At 42.1% G+C, this 20694-nt stretch overlaps 1 protein-coding gene across 3 annotated transcripts in view; it reads left to right on the top strand.

The window, feature by feature from the left end:
- CDK6 (cyclin dependent kinase 6) overlaps nt 1-20694 on the top strand; it is a 248447-nt gene that overhangs the window by 158700 nt on the left and 69053 nt on the right. For all 3 annotated transcript variants that reach the window (XM_055589718.1, XM_055589717.1, XM_055589719.1), the window contains exon 5: nt 15573-15682. In XM_055589718.1, the coding sequence (XP_055445693.1) occupies nt 15573-15682 (110 nt within the window). The remainder of the gene's footprint in view (nt 1-15572; nt 15683-20694) is intronic.

The raw sequence follows: 20694 nt of genomic DNA, 5'->3' as shown, positions 1-20694 counted from the left end.
GGATGTACCTAGAAATACTGGTGAGTCCTTGGTATTAGTGTGGTTTCTCCTAGAAACTGAGACAATTTTAAGAGAAGCCTTGCAGCTCATCAAGAGCAAATAAATTCTGTATTTTATAAGTATTTAAAGAGCAGAACTATCCTCTCTTTTGGTAATCCTTTCCTTCCCCTCCTTGCAGAGAAGATACAAAGATACTAAAAATTCTTTAAGCATAGGAAAGAAAGGGAAAATAAAGGGCACATGTTACCCATCTGTCTTTGCTCTTTTTTAATAATGTGGAAATCAGACCATAAAATCCAGAACAATGTTATGTCCATACAGTTACACTGAACCTTCAAATCTGAAAATATTGTATGCCCAGGGATGTGAATGAAACAGTGGGTGGCAGTATCCAGGCTGTCCAAACTGTACTTTGCGTTCTCTGGTTTGCACAGCCCTAGTGCTCGTGCATCTTGCTGTGTTATCACGTTAAGAAGCACCCTGTTAGCTGTGTCAGCTTAAATGGGTGAGGGCGAGTCTGCCACAGAGTCTAGCTTGGGGAACTGGTTAGATGGGGTTTCATTTGCAGAGACAGGGAATGCAGAAGGAGAGCAAGTTTCAGGGGAAGGTCTTTTGCTGTGGTCCCCAGAGAAGGAATGTTCTGGGAGGACATAGCGAACTTGCCTTTGGTGATCACACCGCATTAGAGCATTGTGGGTAGGGACACCTTCCTGACCCTCCATCCACGATCCTGAACCCCCAACTGGTGAAATCCTTTGGGACAGCATGTCCCTGGGTAGGGGGAGGGGCAGGAGGGTGGGAAACATTTCTTTTGTTCTTGGGATATCATGAACCTGGGGAGGGGGGTCCATGATGGGGGAAACATGCCTTTTGTTCTAGTCAGCTTTCCTATTAACTCACATTGTTATGGAGATGATTGTTTGGGGAGGGGGGTGTTTTGTTTTGCTTTTGTGCATATTGCTTTTGTTTCTGGCTGTCCAGCGTGGCTTACAGGATCTTAGTTCCCTGACCAGGGATGAAATTGGCCCATGGCAGTAGAAGGCACCACGTCCTAACCACTGGACCACCCAGGAATTCCCAGAAATGATTGTTTTACAAATACAGACACTTAAAGTCATAATAAGGCATAAGACCAAAAAGCAAACAAAGATAAGTCTCTACACTGAGAGTCAACCTGAATCAGATAAACCTTGTTTCAAATCTTGCTTGTACCATTTGCTAGTTGATTGGGTCTTGGACAAGTTGCTTAATTTCTGGAGTCTCAGCTTCCTTATCTTTAAAAATAGAGTCATGGATACTGACTTCATACCACTAACCTGCAGATGCTCCACGCAGACAGGTGAGGTCCATCTGGCACAGGACTTTACATCTTCTGTGCTCTGCAGATGTTTTCTTTCCCTTCTTCCCTAACCTGCTTCTTTACCCCCCAGATGGGATACAAGTGAAAACTTTTAAGAGAAGAGATCACAAAATAACACAAGATCCCACAATAATCCATCTGCTGTTTAACAGTTCTTCTTGTCAGAGCATACTTCCTTCTTTCTAACCAGAATTCCTAATGGTGCAATCTAAGTCCTCTGCACTGTGGCCTTCTCCTTTTTTGTTTGCAGTTTTAATCTTGCTAAACGAATGGCATGAAACATCCTAATCTCTGGGAGCATGTTTTCTTTAGTTCTTGCCTTTAATAGTGAAAGCACAGGATATAGTGGGAACTCTGGAGTCCTCTGGAGACCTTACGTTTATTGCCAGCTGCCCCGACTAGTTAGTTAGCATGCATCTCTGTGAACCTTCTAGATGAAGGTGTGTCCTTACAAACTTTGGGGAGAGTGGTTTTTTCAGAATAGGCTATACCTTGGTAGTTCCTTCCAGCTCAGAAACTCCACACCCTTCCCATTTAAGGAAAGTAGAGTCCACAGATTTTAAGATGTTGAAGAATGTTTGAGCCTAAACTTAGGTCCTCAAACTGTGCATCCATTTCCGTCACTTGGCCAAATAACCTACAAGTGTTCACGTAATAGTTTTACATGCAGCCTGTATTAAGAATGAACATAGTCACCAAGGAGGAAGAAGGCGTGGACTTAAAGAGACATGCAGCTGTTTTTATCATAAAAAGTCAGTTTGTAAATTTACTTCCAAGTCTGAGTGGTGATGAGGCTTCCCAAAGCATATAGATTTTCTTAAGTGTTAAAACAACCTTTAAAAGGAAATGATGAGCTCTACAGCCTGCCATATCCTGTGTGCAGAATAATTTTCGTTTCTACTTATCTGTGAAGGTTGAAGGAATGTCTACAAATATTTGCTTGGTTTCTATGGTGAAGGCAGAGAGAGATCAAGTGTGTGATTGTTCAGTGTCAAAATCAAAACTACACTATACTGTACTTCTAAAAAGAGAGTGCGTTTGTTGCTTGAAACATAATAAGACATTTAGCGAGTAGTAACTATTTTAAGTTTCACAAGTTCAGGATGAAATTTAAACAATACGGCCTGAAGGAAAACATGGGCCCTTCAGGCATGTTAAAACTTCATTTTCCAAAAATAAAATGGTCCTCACACTTTATTAAAAAGTCATCTGTTGATTAGAGATAATGTTGGTGGACTCTAAGGATGCCTCGTGTGGGCATGGGGACATGACCACAGTCTGTAAAATTCTTTTTTTTTTTTTTTTAAATAAGTTTATTTATTTATTTTTGGCTGTGCTGGGTCTTTGCTTTATGCAGGCTTTCTCTGGTTGCGGCAGGCAGGGTCACTCTCTGGCTGTGGTGCTCGGCGTCTCTTACTGCAGAGCACGGGCTCCTCTAGGGTGCGTGGGCTCTAGGGTACTCGGGCTTCAGTAGTTGCAGCGTGTAGACTCAGCAGTTGCTGTTTGTGGGCTCTGGAGCACAGGCTCAACAATTGTGGCCCACGGGCTAAGTTGCTTCTCAGCATGTGGGATCTCCCCGGATCAGGGATCAAACCTGTGTCTCCTGCATTGGCAGGAGGATTGTTTGCTAGTGAGCCACCAGGGAAGCCCTATAAATTCCTACTATATTAGAAACCCCTTCGTCTGCCCTCGGTATCCCTACTAACCCTGGAACCCTCCATTCATTCTGCTGTCTTCTGGCTACCCTTGCATTTTTGAAGCATACATTTTTTTTTTGGTACTTCCTTAGGTTTTTAGTTTATTATTCTTTATGCTTTAAATATACAGTACATACTATTTTTCATATTGAAAAGTCAAATAGGAAAAAAACATTTTTTCCCCAAAAAAATGAGTGAATGAAAGAAAGAGAGTAGTTGTCTTAGCATTCCTGTTGGTGTGGGGATAGGTTGAAGGGGGAAATACATTTAAATCAGAAGCACCAGACAAGTGGAACATACATTTAAAAAAAAAAAAAGAAAAAAAAACCTCATATGCACAATGCTTTGTCAGGTCTTGAGGATGAAAAGTCCACTTAGGAACAGCCTCTACCCTCAGATGGTAAAGAATTCGCCTACAGTATGGGAGACCTGGATTCAATCCCTGGGTTGGGAAGATCCCCTGGAGGAGGGCATGGCTACCCACTCCTGTATTCTTGCCTGGAGAATCCGCACTGACAGAGAAGCCTGGTCAGCTACAGTCCATGGGGTCGCAGAGTCTGACATGACTGAGTGACTAAACACAGCACAGGCAGTGAGTACACGGTGAATGGAATACAGTGTGATAAGTGCTGCGTTTCCATGTAACTGGGCAGGATCAGGCAGGGCAAGACTCACAGGAATTAAGAGTGGAGTCATGAGAGAGAGAACTTTCCAGAGAAAGGATTTCAATCTATGAGAAGGCCACGAGGCACGCATGACATAGCACGCATGTTTGTACAACCATAAAGCCTCTAAACGGGTGGAGGACGCTTTCCCATAAAGGAGGAGCAGGCGATAAAGCCAGAGAGAGGGTGGGAGCCAGATCATGAGTTGAACTTGAACTTGACCCTGAAAGCTCTCAAGAACGGTGGAAGGATTTTAAGGAGGAATGGAGTGAGCACAGCTGTAGATACAGAAGAAGAGCCAGAGTGGGAGAAAATCTAGTGGAAGAAGACCCCTGAGGAAGCTGCTGTGACCTGTAGCAGTTAATGGTGGAACTGTCAGGGTCTGGTGACTTGATTGAGAATTGGGTTGTGTGGGAAGGAACCTGGGCGGCTGGTGACTTGACTTGCAAAGAGAGGGAATCTAAGAGGAAAGACAGTGTGTGCATTTTGGAATTGAAGTACCTATGGGAGTACCAGGGCTTCCCAGGTGGCGCTAGGGGTAAAGAACCCACCTGCCAATGCAGGAGACTTAAGGGAGGCGGGTTTGATCCCTGGGTTGTGAAGATCCCCTGGAGCAGGCCACAGCAACGCACTCCAGTATTCTTTCCTGGAGAATCCCACAGACAGAGGAGCTTGGCAAGCTACAGTCCATGGGGTCGCAAAGAGTTGGACACGGCTGAAGTGACTTAGCATGGGAGCACCAAGTGGTGATGTCCAGGAGACAGCTGGACGTGTGCATCAGAATTCTGGATACCATATGGACTTGAGGGTCATCCATTATGATGCCCCCCAGGAGTTGTGCATCACATTAGGAAAGCAGTTGCCCAAGAATATCCTTGTTGTTGCTCAGTCGTGTCTGACTGTGATCCCGTGGACTGCAGGACGCCAAGTTTCCCTGTCCAGAAAACAATTGTTTAAGGGACTGATTGGGAAAGAGATGGCCAAGGGGTTACTGGAAAGTCCCTGGGACCCCACCCCAAGTTCTCCTTCAGCCAGCTAATTTGACTTGCTGCTCTTCTGGTTGTGACCCACCCTGTCTAGGATAACAGGGTAGCTCTCCTAGAGTGCACACTCACTGATGAACTGAAGTTCACTTGAACCTTTAAAGACTTGATGTCTAGAATAACACCTTTTTAAAGTAAATTTGCTTAGACATGAGCAAAATGGGAGAGGCGTAAGGCTTAGAAAGAGATGGTCAGTGCCAAGGAAATGGCACCCCACTCCAGTACTCTAGCCTGGAAAATCCCATGAACGGAGGAGCATGGTAGGGTACAGTCTATGGGGTCACAAAGAGTCGGACACGACTGAGCAACTTCACTTTCACTGATATCATGAAAGGTCAGAGCCTGGATCCTTGAACTCCCCTTCATTCATCCTTTAGTGGGTCACTGTCCCCCTCAGACACAGGACACAGGTTTCTATCTACAGAGCGCCTCTTCTCCAAAGATTCCCTTCACCTTGGGCTCAGCTCTTTGCCCTGTGCCATTGTGCTTTGTGTTTTCTGACACATTCTCAGAATCAAATGAGGTTCAGCCCGCCTCCCTCCACAGATACAGTTCCTTTTTTAAAAATACACGGTTAGTGGGGCTTCCCCGTGGTTACGACTACATGTATCTGATGCAGCGGGGCGGGGGCGGGGGCGGGGGGGTGGAATGCAGGTTTGATCCCTGATCAGGTAACTAAGATCCCACATGCTGCATGATGCAGCCAAAAAAAATTTTTTTTAATTTAATAAATAAATAAAAATGCAGAATTACTCAGGTCCTCAGTTATTTTAGACATTGTTGGCCCTATATTCTCCAGGGTAGAGGACTGCCTCTCTCTACCATCAGCACTGACCCCAGGAGTTAGTTCCCTGTGGTTCTTTCATGTGTCCAGTCATCAGATAATAAGTGAGCACCTTCCATGCATTGACACTCTGTGTACACTGTGGCGGATGAATGGAATGACTCTAATGGAAAATAGGAGCTGTGACGGTGCAATGCAAACTCAGGGGAGAGCAACCACCCCCAGCTAAGACATCAGGAAAGGCTTCCTGGAGGAAGTGATCTGTGAACACTCAGACCAGCAGAGACTCAAGGAAAGAATATGCCACAGAGAGAACCACAGAAGCAGTGACCAGGTAGTTGGAAGCCAGTACATCTACACGGGAGCCAGAGGTGGTCCCCACTGGCTGGTCCCCAGTGAGTCTGGACAGCTGGGGTTCTGGAAGGACAGGCAGCCTTCCTGCGGGTAGCAGATGCACAGCAGAGGCCATGATTGTCGTTGGCTCAACTCCCAGAATCTGAAGACATTTTTGTGTAGACTTCTGCCATTTTTTTGTCATACACCAGAACATCTTTTTCTGGCCCTTAGGTTATAAATGTGTCTAGTTGAGATGATTCTGTTATTATTTGTTAAAAGTACTTTGTATGTTAACTTTTATTGGCATTGTCCTCTTTTAATGCTTTCCATTTAATTGGCCTTATAATGACAATACTGGGCCAGAAAGAATTAAAATTCTGATGGTTTATAGTCTCTTAATTGTATGATTTTAAAGAACTGAATTTTGAGACCCTTTAGGAAAAGTCAGTGAAATTACCACTAATTTTGATGTTCACTTTGCAAAAGCATGGGTATCTTCTGGAGGAAAGAAACAGACATACTAGAGAGTTGTATGGGCTTCTCTGGAGACTCAGTGGTAAAGAACCCACCTGCCAGTGCAGGAGACATGGGTTCAATCCCTTTGTTGGGAAAATTCCCTGGAGAAGGGTGAAGGGCATGGCAACCCACTTCAGTATTCTTGCCTGGAGAATTCCATGGACAGAGGAGCCTGGTGGGCTGCAGTCCATGGGGTCACAAAGAGTCGGACACGACTTAGCGACTAAACAACAACTTCACAACAGAAGGTTTTATACTGGTGTGAAGTAAATAAACGGCTTAGAGAACAACTTAGAAAGCCTTCACTTGGACAGTGTAAAAATCCTGAGTTATTCTAAGGATTTTATCCTTATTTCTCAGAAATCGCTACAGAAGTTTACATTTGAGACTTACTGAAATTGGCCCCAGAAGAATCACCACACTGTTCCCCCCGACGAGTACTTACTAAAGCAAAGAGCAGGCAAGGATGTATTGGTTCTATACAGTATATGGATTTTTTAAGTCATTACCATTGCTACATCATTTAAGACCTCTTAGAATGCTAGCAGAGGTCCCTGTACAAGTCATCCAGTCTAAATGTCCTCTATGACAGATAAGAAAGCTGAGAAAAAGTCACCACCCACAGTGGTTTCTTCATCAGCAAACTGGATGTATTAGTCAGGTCCCAGCAGGAAATAGATGGCAGACTCAAAATAAGACAATTCAAGGAAGGTTTGTTTACAGAGACAAGATTGACAAAGAAGTGGGTTTAGGGGAAGCCCAGTGGATGGTATGAACTTGAGTCTCACTTGCATAAGCTGTTACCATTCATTCCCAGGCTTGAAGGGTGATGGGGAGCAGTTAACTGGAGTTGGGTGGAGTGGGCTGCCTGGGAAGGACATTGACTTTGTGGTGACCGCTCTGCCAGCTCTGGACCACCTTGCTGGGAGGAAATCAAGGGGTTAAAGACTCAGCCTCACTGTTCTCCTTCTCTCTGAACTCCTGCCTTGGCTTCCCATTGGCCAAACCCAGTAAGAAGCTGAAGGCAAATGGGCGACACAGGTCCACCTCCCAAGAATGGGGCCCCCGTGCAGAGAGGCAAAGGGAAGCTGGCCCAGCACGATGTCCTTACCGTGCTTCCATGCTCTTTAAGCACGTAGCCATCGATTAAGGATGACTCAGAGAATATCTGCTAAGGTTTTCGGGATCTTGGTGAAAGGGTACATGAATTAAAGACTGCAAAATCTAATATTAAGTAAGAATGCTTTACTCTGACATGTATTTTGAGTCAGAGTTGGCCTTGGCTCTACTTTATCTTACACTGTACTGAACTGTTTCACAAAATTGTGAATAGCGATCAAAGCAGTTTAAACAGATACATCCACTTGTGTAAATATCCTTGAACTCCCCTTGTCTTCGGCTCCCCCTCCTATTGCCAAATCCATCCAGCACCTCTAGAGGCTGTTAATACATGTAGTGATTGGAATAAACATCATATTTGTTTGGGTTCCAGCTGGCTGCAACCACCAAACTCTGTCCATAGTTCCTATTGTTATCTTTGCTTAGTAGACAACATCATTGTTACCCTTAGAAGCCACCTTTGTCTTAGATTTCTAAATGTTGATCTTTATACATTGTACTGATTGTTTACACAACATGTCTTTTAACTGACCATTATATTTTGTTTTTAAGAGTATGTAGAATTATTAAACTGAGAGAATATGTGGGTAGAAATTAACTGATTATATTGTTGAAAGTTTTCTATGTTACTTCATGCACTAAAACCTTGAAACATTTTTTATCCGTTTTGTTCATTCTTTATAAAACTTTCTATTAAAAATTAGTAAATCTGCTTTCCTGTGACTTAAACTGGTTTTAAGTGAGGCAGTCTTCCATCAGAAATTTTTAGAGGTACAGAACTGTAGTAGTTCCTTAGGAAACAGAATTTATACTTTAATGTCAGGGAAATTTGTTACAATTTGTTCTCAGAAGCTTGGAAGTTATGTATTTGAAATCCTATGAAATTACAGAAATTGTCATCATTTCAGATATTTTAAAATTACAGTGACTTAAAGTGAGGATTGGGAGAAGGCACTGGCAACCCACTCCAGTACTCTTGCCTGGAAATTCCCGTGGACGGAGGAGCCTGGTGGGCTGCAGTCCATGGGGTCGCGAAGCGTCGGACATGACTGAGCGACTTCCCTTTCACTTTTCACTTCCGTGCATTGGAGAAGGAAAAGGCAACTCACTCCAGTGTTCTTGCCTGGAGAATCCCAGGGATGGGGGAGCCTGATGGGCTGCCGTCTATGGAGTCACACAGAGTCGGACACGACTGCAGTGACTTGGCAGTAGCTGGACAGCATTGGGGTTATTTTCTTGGAGAATCAACTAGAAATGTGTAGTTCATACTTTTTGGCATTCATGCATTTGAATTTTATAAGGATTAACCAAAAAGATATCTCTTTAGATAAATGTTGATGGTTCAAAAAGACTATAAACATAAACCCAGTGAATGAATCTCATTCCTCTCACCTTGTTACAATGATTTAAACATAGCCCAATTAAAAATCTCTAAGACATAATAGAGAGATTTTTAAATCTTAACTTTCACTGAAGTTATCAAATGGGAATTTGGTGAATACATGTGTACCATGCAGAGCACTGTTGTGGTTTCGAACCAAAAATGAAGCCTTTTTCTTTAACCTTTTTTTAGAGGAAATCACTTAACCCCAAAGGATAGCTGCATTTTTGAGATTTTTTTTTTTAAGTTCATGTTAAAATATTTCAAAGAAAATTTAAAATCCTTTTCTTTCAGTTCTTTAATTGCAACCTGTATGTTTGCCTGCTGATGTGTGCGTGTTTGGAGTGCTGAAAGAAGGGGGCTGGGTTGGATGCTGAGGAGGAAGTATGAGGTTGAAATCAGTGCCCAGGAGAATCCCACGTGGCCGCTCCCTGACTCTGGCTAAATTACCCAGCCTCTCTGATTGTTTTCTCAGCTATAAAATGTGCTTACCAACAGCAGCTGACTGGCCTTGTGCTTCTGAGACTGTCATCCAGCCCCTCCTTTCTCTCCCACTTTCCACCTCCCGCAATGCCACGTCTCCGTTACAGCTGTCCTCTTAAAGCTAGGTGTCTATGTATAGAATCCTGGCAGGCATTTTTGTATGCATAAGTGACTATTTATACCCACACATAATCTTTAATAAAAATTGAAAAAAATTTTGCACTGCTTCAAGACTTACCTGTTCACGTAACAGTGTATCATGAATATCTTTTTATGTGAACAGGAATGGGCAGGATGACAGTTAACTCATCTTTCTTGATGACTGAATAATATTCTATTGGGAATTATTGTGGAGTAAACATCCTTGCAAATACCTCTTTGTATACTAGCCTGAGTATTTCTATAGGATAAATTCCCACAGATGGAACTCTGGTTCAGAGACATAGGCACTATTAATTCTATAGATACGGTCAGATTGTCCTTTAAAAAGGTTGTGCCAGTTTGCCATTTAAAACATAAAGGGTTCCTTCCTTCCTTCCATACCATGGCCAACTCTGAATAGTGGTATTCTGTCCTTTCTGCCCATCAGGCAAAAATGATGCTCTCTGATTGTATTACTTTATTGTATATTGTTGTATTATCTTATTGTGTTAGCCTTCCTCCCTCTCTCTCCTTTCTCCCTTTTCTTTCATTCTTTTTCCTTTCTTTCTTTTCTTTCTTTCAATGAGATTGAGTATCTTTTCTAGTTTTTTCTTTTGAATTTTTTTCATATTTTTTATCCATTTTTCTTTTGTATTGTCTTATTGATATAATTTGTTTTAGATGTTTTCTCCCAGGTTGTCATTCACCCTTTGCCTTTATTTACAGTGTTTGCTGAAGAGGATTTCAGTTTTAAAAAGCTGGATCTGTAAATCTTTTCATTTCAGGCTTCTAGATTACCCATCATGCTGAGAAAGGCCTCCACATCCCAAGGTCCTCTTCCGTTTTCTTCTAATACATTTTCCTAGCTCTGTTCCTTTCTTCTTATACATGGTATAAAGTAGGGATCAAACTTATTTTTCTTCCAAATGAATGGCCAGTTGTCTTGCTTTCACCTATTGAAGTGCATTCTCTCTCTCTTTAAGATGAAACTCAGCCTATCAGAATATCTTATAAAATATCTTGTAAATATCACCTTATAAATATCTCATTCTCTTTCTGAACTTTATTCATTTTTTAATCTGTCAGCACCTACTGTTTTACTTGCTGTACCTGCTTCCCTAGTGGCTCAGATGGTAAAGAATCCACCTGTAATGCGGGAGACCTCGGTTCGATCCCTGGGTTGGGAAGATCCCCTGGAGAAGGGACTGGAAACCCATGCCAGTATTCTGGCCTAGAGAATTCCATGGAGTGTATAGTCCATGGGATTGAAAAATGTCGGACCCAACTGAGCGACTTTCACTTCACTTCAGAGTGTATTTTGGTGACAAAGAACAAATCCCCCTCATCCTAATTTCTCAAACTGTTTTCGGCTCTTCTTAAGTGTTATTCCGCCAGAGGCACCTAACTATCAAAGTTAAGTTACTCCCCCACATCACTGGATTGTCTTACATTTTTGTGTTAAATGCAGGAACCATAATTATCTTTATGATATGGCTTTTTCCCATCTTAGTCATAGTCTGTCTCACCATTTATTTAGTTTTTATTTTATATTCTTCAATAATAGTGTGTCATTTTTTTAATACAGATCTTGCTTTTTTCAATTCCTCGGTGTTTGACATTTTTTTGTTACCGTGTGAATGCGGTCCTTTTTCCATTATATTTTGTAGCTGACTTAGAAGCATTTGCGTGTTTGTTTTGTGCTTTATGTCTACTGTCACCCAAATTTTTATTATCTGAATAATATTTTGTTGTAATTAATTTCACATATTAAAACATAAAGCCAGTGTGTATAAGGCAGAAACCCTTAGAAGGACAAGGAGATTCTGGGGGAAGGAAAGCACAGACTCAATTATCTTTCAGCTTGACACAGTATAGAAGAGTATAAGTAAGGATCTGTGTGAGGTGAACTAATTAATAAAGAACTTTACACTTAAAAGAGAGTACTCTTCTTATATCCTATGAAACAAAAGCCAGTAAAATGCATAGTCATAAAGGGTAGACATTCCACAGGTTGCATTCTCTGGCTGTGATGTAATAGCACTAGCAATTAAATAATCCAGCAAGTAAAAGTTAACCATAAATATCTGATAATATGGAAATTTTAAAACTCTTTTCTAAATAATTCTTCATACTAGTTTATTCTTAAAGAGAAAATTAAAGATAAATTATGTATTATTTAAAGCTGAACAAAAATGAGGAAGGTTTATTTAATAATATATAACTAAATGTTCTATCATTAATCAAAAGTGAAAATAAAGTATCCAAGTTTCAACTCAGAAATAAATTTTAGAAAGCAATTAGGAGGGAGGATTTAAAAAGATAAAAGTAGAAGTCAATAAATTAGAAAACAGTAAGGCCTCCCAAAATGAGAAGACATTTTGAAATCAGTTTTTTAATAATGTAGCTAAACTGTCAATAACCCTGACTGATATAAAGAGGAAAAAAATTAGATTTCCTTTCTCAGAAAACCAAAAAAATAAATGAGATGAAAATAATTGCAAGAAATATTGTATAAATTTAGGCCAATATATTTTAAAATCTAGACTAAGGATTTTCATAGGGAAATTCCTTATCATTACCAAAATTGACTCAAAACAACGTTGAGACCTGAACAGACTAATTACCAAGAAGAAAGTCATGAGACTGTTAAAAACATACTGCTTGGAAAGATCCAGATCCAGGTGGTTTTACAAGTGCGTCCTATCAAGGAACTGATTACTCGTACGCTGTTTATAATATTCCAGAATATAGAAAAGGATGGACAGTTTGCATATATCCCTAACAGCAAACATGAAAAATTACACACAAAAAAGAAAACTGTAGATTAGTCTCATTCATCAGTGTAAGTTAGTGCCCTAAATAAATAGTAGCAAATAAAATCTGAGTCAAATAAAAGAATAATAAACCATGACTAGGAATGATTTATTCCAAGAAGAGAAGGGTGGTACAATATTGGGAAATCTATTAACCTAGCGTTCAAAGAGAATGGCCAAATGGTTATTATTAATAGACACTTTTTTTTTTTTTTTTTTTTTGGCCTCCCAACATGTGAGATCTTAGTTCTATGACCAGGGTTTGAACCTGCACCCCCCTACATTGGAAGTGTGGCATCTTAACCACTGTACCACCAGGGAAGTTAGATATTTTTTAAAGCTTTTGATAAAAATGCATTACCCATTTTGTGTGGTAACTAAATTTTAAAAGGAAACAAAAGGAACTTCTTAAATATATCAATATTTTTCTTATTATTTTAGCTGTCTAAACATTTATTTGATGATCATAATAAGTATCACTGGTTAAAGTACCAAAAGTGAAGATAGTTATACTAAAATGTTGTAGAATGGGTGATCAGTCAGAAATCACAGCCTCTTTAAACAGCGTTAAATAATGCTGTATTCAGATTAAACTTTTCATCTCATGCGTTTGACTCTATTTCAAACTGAAGTAAGAAGATAAATCTGTAATCTCACAGTATCTGTTTATATCTGTGAACCACTGGAGTTTAAGGTCCGTTTGCCCCTGAAACTTGGTTCACAGTGTATTAGAGAAACAGGGAAGTGTTCCTCCAGCTAGAAATATTAGTAATACAGAAATACATTATGTAACTAGACACTGGAGCCCAGAATCACTTTTCTTAACAAAAGTAGCGAGTACTTTCTCTTCGGGGATTGAATTTTTCCCACTTATCTTCTTATTATCACTTATCACTTATTATTAAGGAATGATTGCCTTAAAATCATCAATTTGGTATTTGTTGAAACACAGTTGTGACATGCTCAGTACTCTGATGGGCAGTTATAGACTTAATGATGGGCGAAAGCAGATCCATAGCCCCAGGAATGACCCATATTATGAACTACATTATGTGCTAAGTCGCTTCAGTTGTGTCCCACTCTGCGAGAACTCCATTACAAGGTATGATTTTTCAGTGGCAGTGGGTCCAGAGAGGTGATGATATCAAAGCTGAACTTTGTAGGAGAAGCAGAATTTCAACCTGTGGAGGAGAAAGAGTTTGTCAGACTAGAACAGTGTCATCAAAAACCATGGAGGCAGGAGCTGGAAGACACATTTGTATAATTGAGTGGTGCTCAAACCTGGCCAAGGGTTAGGGTTACCTAATGAAGTTTAACCAAAAGGAAAAAAAAAGGAGGAGGAAGAGAAAAAAAAAAAGAAGAACTCCAGGGCCCCCACCCATGGATATCTAAGTAAGTTACGGGCAGGATAAGGCCCAGACACATGGGTTTTTCTAGACTCCCCAGTCCTGGTGCACAGTCAGGGTTGAAAGCCAGCGATGTGGTCTCACGTGTGACTAGGCCATGTATTTCATTATCAGTCAGAATCCTGTGAGTTGGTGGGACTCACGTGGGCAGGTTTCTGCTCCATGTCATGCTGGCAGGAGCCACAGTCATCGGCTGGGGTGACTGGTCAGGCTGCAGTGTCCAAGATGGCTCACTCACATGGTCTTTCAGCCGAGAGCTCAGATGAGGCTGTCGGCTGGGACATTTCTGTGGGCTGCGCATTGCACAGCAGCTGGTTTCCAAAAGGAAGCATCTTCAGAGCAAACATTCAGAAAGGCTCAGGTAATCAGTCTTCCTATAACCTAGCTTGCTGCTAAGTCGCTTCAGTCGTGTCCAACTCTGTGCAACCCCAGAGATGGCAGCCCACCAGGCTCCCCCGTCCCTGGGATTCTCCAGGCAAGAACACTGGAGTGGGTTGCCATTTCCTTCTCCCATGCGTGAAAGTGAAAAGTGAAAGTGAAGTCGCTCAGTCGTGTCCGACTCTTCGAGACCCCATGGACTGCAGCCTACCAGGCCGCTCCATCCATGGGATTTTCCAGGCAAGAGTGCTCGGAGTGGGGTGCCACTGCCTTCTCTGAGCTTAGGTAGTCTCAGATGTCACTTCCACCATATTCTGTTGGTCAAGCAAGTCACTAAGGGCACCTCAGATGGAAGGGAAGGTGAATTAAACTCCAGTCTTTAATGAGAGGAGTGTGTATATAAGGAAAGAAGGCAATTGATGGCAACCATTTTTTTTTTCCCAAAAATTTCTACTGCAGTCTTGATGCATTAAGTTCTATAGCATCAACGCAGATAAACAGAACTTCAGGAAATCTAGATAGACATCAATGAAAGTGCAATTAGGTAAACAGAGTAATGATAGAAGGAATCTGAATAATGTAAAATGCTATGTAATAGATGCGGTATTGAATTCCTTACCTGACAAGAAAGAATATATCTTCGATTCAGACATCCATAGAATTTCTGCTAAAAAGAAGCACTCAAACCCCCATCTGCTCTTATAAATCTAGAACCTGAATGATATGATTTCCTCACCTTTCAATGTTGCAGAAATAGTTTGTTGTGTTTGGTTTATCTGTTATTACACTGCTCGGTTTAAAGTAGGGCTCTTCCCAGGCAGGAGTCCCTCCCTTTGGATGGCGTTCTCCACGCACTGTAAGCAGTTAGGTTGCACGTTCTCTCTCAGGTTCTTCATGTTTTGTTTTCTGACAAGAGTGGCATTGAAGGGGGCTTTGTTTTGATTCCCCACAGTCTCGTGATAAGAGTAGTTTTGACTTGTCCTGGGTGCTCTGCAGGCTTCAGGGTCACCATCCAACAGCCCCTGGAGTCATCTTCTAATTTCCCCAAATGGCTGACCTGGGAATTGAGCTGAACACATTGCCATCACCTGTTTTCCACGTATTGTTTTTTTTTTTTTAAGCCCCTTAAGAAAGAAACCATAGTTTTAAGGTAAGGGTTTGTTCATTTGCTTGTTTTTTTAAAGTCCTTGCTTTTGCTTTCTGAAATTCAGTTATTTTGCCATCCTAGTAAGACACCCAGAGTCTGAGGTAGGAACCCAGGTTGTGGGGATGATGTAATTTCCTGACCTATCAGCCATGAGCCCACATGACTTACTGCTCCAATCTCAGTGTCCCCGTAAGATTTTAGGAGCTCTTTCCAAACCGAGTCTCGACATGAAACCGCTCAGAATGAGGCGTGAAGCAGACGGCCGTTGCCCGCAGTAACGCTCGGATCCGCTTGTCCTTGCAGGTCGTCACGCTGTGGTACCGAGCTCCGGAAGTCCTGCTTCAGTCCAGCTACGCCACCCCTGTGGATCTCTGGAGCGTTGGCTGCATATTTGCAGAGATGTTTCGTAGAAAGTAAGAAATACTTTTTGTTTCTCTCTGTCTCCCTTGGAAAGAAATGTTTGGGGTCTTGGATAATTTAAGTAGCAGTCTAGTATCTCTCTTTCAAGTGGGATCCTGGTATCCACATCCATATGCCTCCGGCTCTCACTTCCAAGTCTGTCCAGAAACTGCCTTCGCAGGCCTTACAGGGTCACTGGGTGTGGTTGTCGCTTCTGGCTCTTGGAAGCTCTGTTTGGAAAAGAACACTCCACTGTTCTTAACAATTTATTGTTTCTGTTGGTGATAATAAGACATGGTAAACGTGAAGCATGTTATGGAATTTTTTTTTAGTGAGAAATATCCTCAATATTAGTGAGAAATATTAGTGAGAAATATTCCTCCTGTGGCCTTTTCCACAGGAGGAAGACCAGGGATATTATGTATGTGGAAATTTTGATGATGGGTTGACAAAACAGAATGTTTAGACGGAAAAGGAATAGACAGACATCTGAGCCATTTCAGAATACTTTAAATGCTGTCAATTGGAGGAGAGATTAGACAGACTCAGGCACTATAGAGGGTGGAACTAGAACCAGAGATATTAAAAGATTTTTGCTTAGAAGGTGAAAAAAATCTAATGATTAGTGTTATCTGAAGAGCAGATCAGGGCTCGTTCTCACTGGCTATCGAAGAAGAGAACAGGCCGCTGCACACTGGAGATATTTACAGCGGTATTCCTAGAGTGGGCGGGTGGGCTTGACGGCCTCCAGGGCACCTTTGACTCTGAAAGTCTGCGGTTCCTGTGTGTGACTTTCATATCACAAGAAATAGCCAAAACAATATAATAAAGATCTGCCAGGAAAAGAACCCACACCTTGGTACTAAACTCAGCCTGGTTAAAATTAAACAGAGAGGCTAATCAGAATCTAATCTCTCTTTGTCTTCTGTTTTTATTTCCATGGGAAAATGTGAGTTTGGAAGCTGAGTATTCTCCCAAGTTGGACACGTTATATTCAAAATGTAACTCCATGGTAGCTCACAAGAAAGAAATGCGGTCAGCCGGTGTTTGCTTGCTCATTTGTTTGTTTTAACCAAAGGAAATTTTGTTCCTATAACAAATCTGGGGACCTGCTTCTAGACCTCAGCAGATTCATGCATAGCTCACAGAGGGGTATCAAAGTACACAGGTGTTTAAGGCAGGCCTATTGTGTGCCAGTCACAGGACCAAACCTCTTTTCATGCATTACCTTCTTATTTCTCACAATAAGAGATAGCTGAGATGCAGTGGTAAATTTATTTGTCTGACATCAAACAAAAAGAACGAGGGCTATTACTCCAAAGGAAGTCTTGTGAGTCCGGTGGTGGTTTTCTACCAAGGAGGGAAGGAAAAAAAAAGACCGCATTCAGCTGCAATGTTTGCTAAATAGGCTAAATAAGTGGCTCTGAAAGTGTGGTTCTTGGACCAGCAGCACCAGCATCACTTGGGGGACCTTTTGGAAGTGCAAATTCTTGGGCCTCACCCCAGACCCACTGGATCAGAAGCTCTTGGGCTGGGGTTCAACAGTCTGTCCTTTTCACAAGCCCTCCAAGTGATCCTAACTCACCCTCCAGGGTAGGAGCCATTGGAGTGGATGAGAGATTCATCAGCGGTGGTGTGGTTTAGTCACTAAGTCACGTCTGACTCTTTTGCAACTCCATCGACTGTAGCCCACCATGATTCCTCTATCCATGGGATTCTGCTCCACCCAGGGATCAAACCCACATCTCCTGCTTTGGCAGGCAGATACTTTACCACTGAGCCACCAGGAAAGTCTCACCAGGGGATAGCAATCTTTAAATGTACGACTACCAGACCTCTCTCTTGAAATTCTGACTTCTTATTGGGCTAGGGCCTGGCATTCTTGTCTTTAATTAAAAGTGCCTCATGTAGTTCTTTTCTTCAAACAAATGTGGAAAATATTGGGTTAAACGCTTATGGTCAGAATCAGGAATAATTTACTGACAATATTGCAGTGTGGGAGTTAAGACAGTCATTTCAGTTCATCCCATGAACCATTTGGTGCAGATGAGAGATAGTTAGAGTTTGGAATTACTTTGACGTCTAGTGCTGTGCTCGGTCGCTCAGTTGTGTCCAGCTCCTTGGCAACCCTATGAACTGTAGCCCACCAGGCTCCTCTGTCCTTGCAATTTTCCAGGCAAAAATACTGGAGCGGGTAGCCATTTCCTACTCCAGGGGACCTTCTTGACCCAGAGATCAAATCCATGTCTCTTGTACTGTCAGGCAGATTTTTTTACCACTAGCGCCAGCCACCTGGGAAGCCCCAATGTGTCTAGCTAGAATTATCCTCAAATGTTAAGATTGGGTCCTTCTTTTGTTATGAGAGGAGGGGGATCAGTTATTTTTCAATAGTATAAAACTTGAATACCAGCCATAATTGATGATAAAACCAGTCTTTTTCTGGAAGATGTTAAAAAACAGATGAAATTTAAGATATGTAGTGTTACATGTTCTCTAGTAAGGAATATGCTATATTTTTAAGTGTAGATAGCCACCACTTATGGGACAATTGCAACCCATATTTTCATTTTACAGCCACTTTTCATTTTTACAGCCGTATTTTCATTTTGCCACTGATGTGGTGGTATAGTTGGTTGTCTGGTTCCCAGACTAGCTTGCAGAGAATCCTGTAACAACCTGGAACATATACAAAACATTATTTATGAAAATTTTCTACTTAACAACAGTTTCTTCTATGGGAAAATCCATTCTGTGTTCAGTCCAGGAGACAGGAGTACCCATCTCTTCACCCAGCCCTGGATCTGAGAAGGGACTCTGATGGAGGCATAAAGAGAGCCTCCTCTGACGTCAGCAGCAGCAGTCTGCTTCACAGTTCTGGGAAAGCAAGCTGCTGGGTAGAGACCCACTGGCTCTTCAGATGTGCACAGAGGAAAGTACCCCCTCTCTAGGAGCCTTATACTGGGAGAGCAAATGGAGAAATAATTGCAGGCAGCAGGAAGCCATATCAGAATCCAGACCCATGTGCCTTTAAGGCTGAAGGACAATGAATCCATCTGCGCCTGCTATACACGCCCTTCCTGGGGCGGGTGCTCTGTCTCCTGGGTAGTTCCTGCCGGTTTGGATGCGACCTTGAAAACAGCCATGGCATCTGACCCCTCTTCCTGCTCGGTTCACGTTTTGGTATTTCCTGCGATAACACCCAGATATCTGAATGTGCAGGCTTCTCAGTCATGCCAGCTGAATTCTGGGGTCCGGCCACCGGCTTGACCTGCTTCCAGCTTGACTCCTGATTCAGTGCAGACCCACCTGTTGTGGTGTCCAGCTGAGAGCACACAGGCCATGCCTTCTGGAAGCAGACTCTCATTGCCTTAGCTGACCCTACCTCAGGGAATCCTGGCATGTGTCCCCTCCCTCTGGCTTCCTCCTTGTTGCTATGGCAGTAGTTCCCAAATTGTGTCATCTCTTTTAACACCTTCATCATTTTTGCCATACTCTTAAGATAACTGTACTTAGTTTTTTTACTATCTTTAAATTAATTAGTGTTATCTCGCCAAACCCACATTCTGAGGACTGTTAATTCAGTTTGTAGGTGATGAACCACAGCCTTCTACAAGGCGTGTGAATAACTTGTCCATGGACATACAGCTCTTCTATAGGAGAACCAAATTTGAACCCTAGTCTGTCTGACTCTCTAATCTTTGATTTTTCCACTCTGCCATGTTTCTGCCTTGGCTGTGGTTTTACCTGTGAGGCCATATTTTTTTCTGCATTAATTTACACATGATTACAGTGTAGTAGCAATAATATTTTAAGGAGGTGAAGAAGCAAAGCATGCATCTAATAGCTTTGACTTCTAGTCTCTCCTATAGTGGAAAGGCTGACCAGTTTTCTGTGACCTTGTGAAGAGGTGCCTGCCTTTTATTCTAGAATGGGGTACCTAAGAAATATGAACTCAGTAAAAAGAATCTTAGGGCAGATGGTTGACAAAGAGCGAGAGAGTTTGAATACCACCTGTCATTATTATATGAACTTAATAATCGCTACACTGACCTTCCGTGTGTGTGATGCACGCAATCATGCCTGATTCTTTGGGACCTCATGGACTGTAACCTGCCAGGCTCCTCTGTCTATGGAATTCTCCAGGCAAGAATACTGGTTGCCATTTCCTTCTCCAGGGGATCTTCCCAACTCAGGGATTGAACTCGTGTCTCTTGCATCTCCTGCAGTGGCAGGTGGGTTCTTTACCAGCTGAGCCATCAGGGAAGCCCCTGGATCTTTTATCTTCCTCCTCGAACACTTCATCAATGGGTGATCCGTCTTTACCCCACACTGAGTCATATTTTAAGACTAAAAAACGTTGCTGCAAATTGGATCAGTAGACAACTATTCAGCTTGAAGATTGGGATGAGATGGATAGAGGGATGGACTGAGGAATGATAGAGATTGATTTTTAACTTCATAGAAAGATAGATTCACAACTGTTAACTCTCCAGGTATCTGTCTGCTGCCCTGTGATCACGGTCTGAACTGTTTTCTGTGGTTTGAAAGTTATGGGGTTTTCCAAGTGATGGCAAAGTCATAAAAAGAAAACGCACATTAAAAAAAATAAAACGTGCTACTAATTCTTTGAATATGGAGATTGTGGTAAACAGATAGTAGTTCTTAGAAGTCCCAAGTTGCCAGCTAAAGTTGCGAGCTCTGTTGATCCCTAGCTAAAAAATGCCAGATGCCACCAAGAAGAACATAACAAATACAGTCCCTGTTAGAAAGAAACAAACAAGGCTTCATGATTTTACCCCGCCTCAGATGGTGGCCTCTCTCAGCTTGCCATAATTGATTTCTATGAATTGAACACCCAGTAGCTGAGAAACTAACAGTGAAACCATCCTTTGTGGCTGAGTGGTCTGGGAGCAAACATCTTTAAAATGTCACTGAGTGCCCTGCCAACTGTCCTACTGGGTACTGTGTTGGCGTTCCCCATACTTGAGCACTTTCCTCAGTGACGTCAGGGAAATGAGGTCCTTGA

The sequence above is a fragment of the Bubalus kerabau genome, chromosome 8 (genome assembly GCF_029407905.1).
Source record: "Bubalus kerabau isolate K-KA32 ecotype Philippines breed swamp buffalo chromosome 8, PCC_UOA_SB_1v2, whole genome shotgun sequence".
Lineage (NCBI taxonomy): Eukaryota > Metazoa > Chordata > Mammalia > Artiodactyla > Bovidae > Bubalus > Bubalus kerabau.
This window is presented reverse-complemented; position numbering and strand designations above follow the sequence as displayed.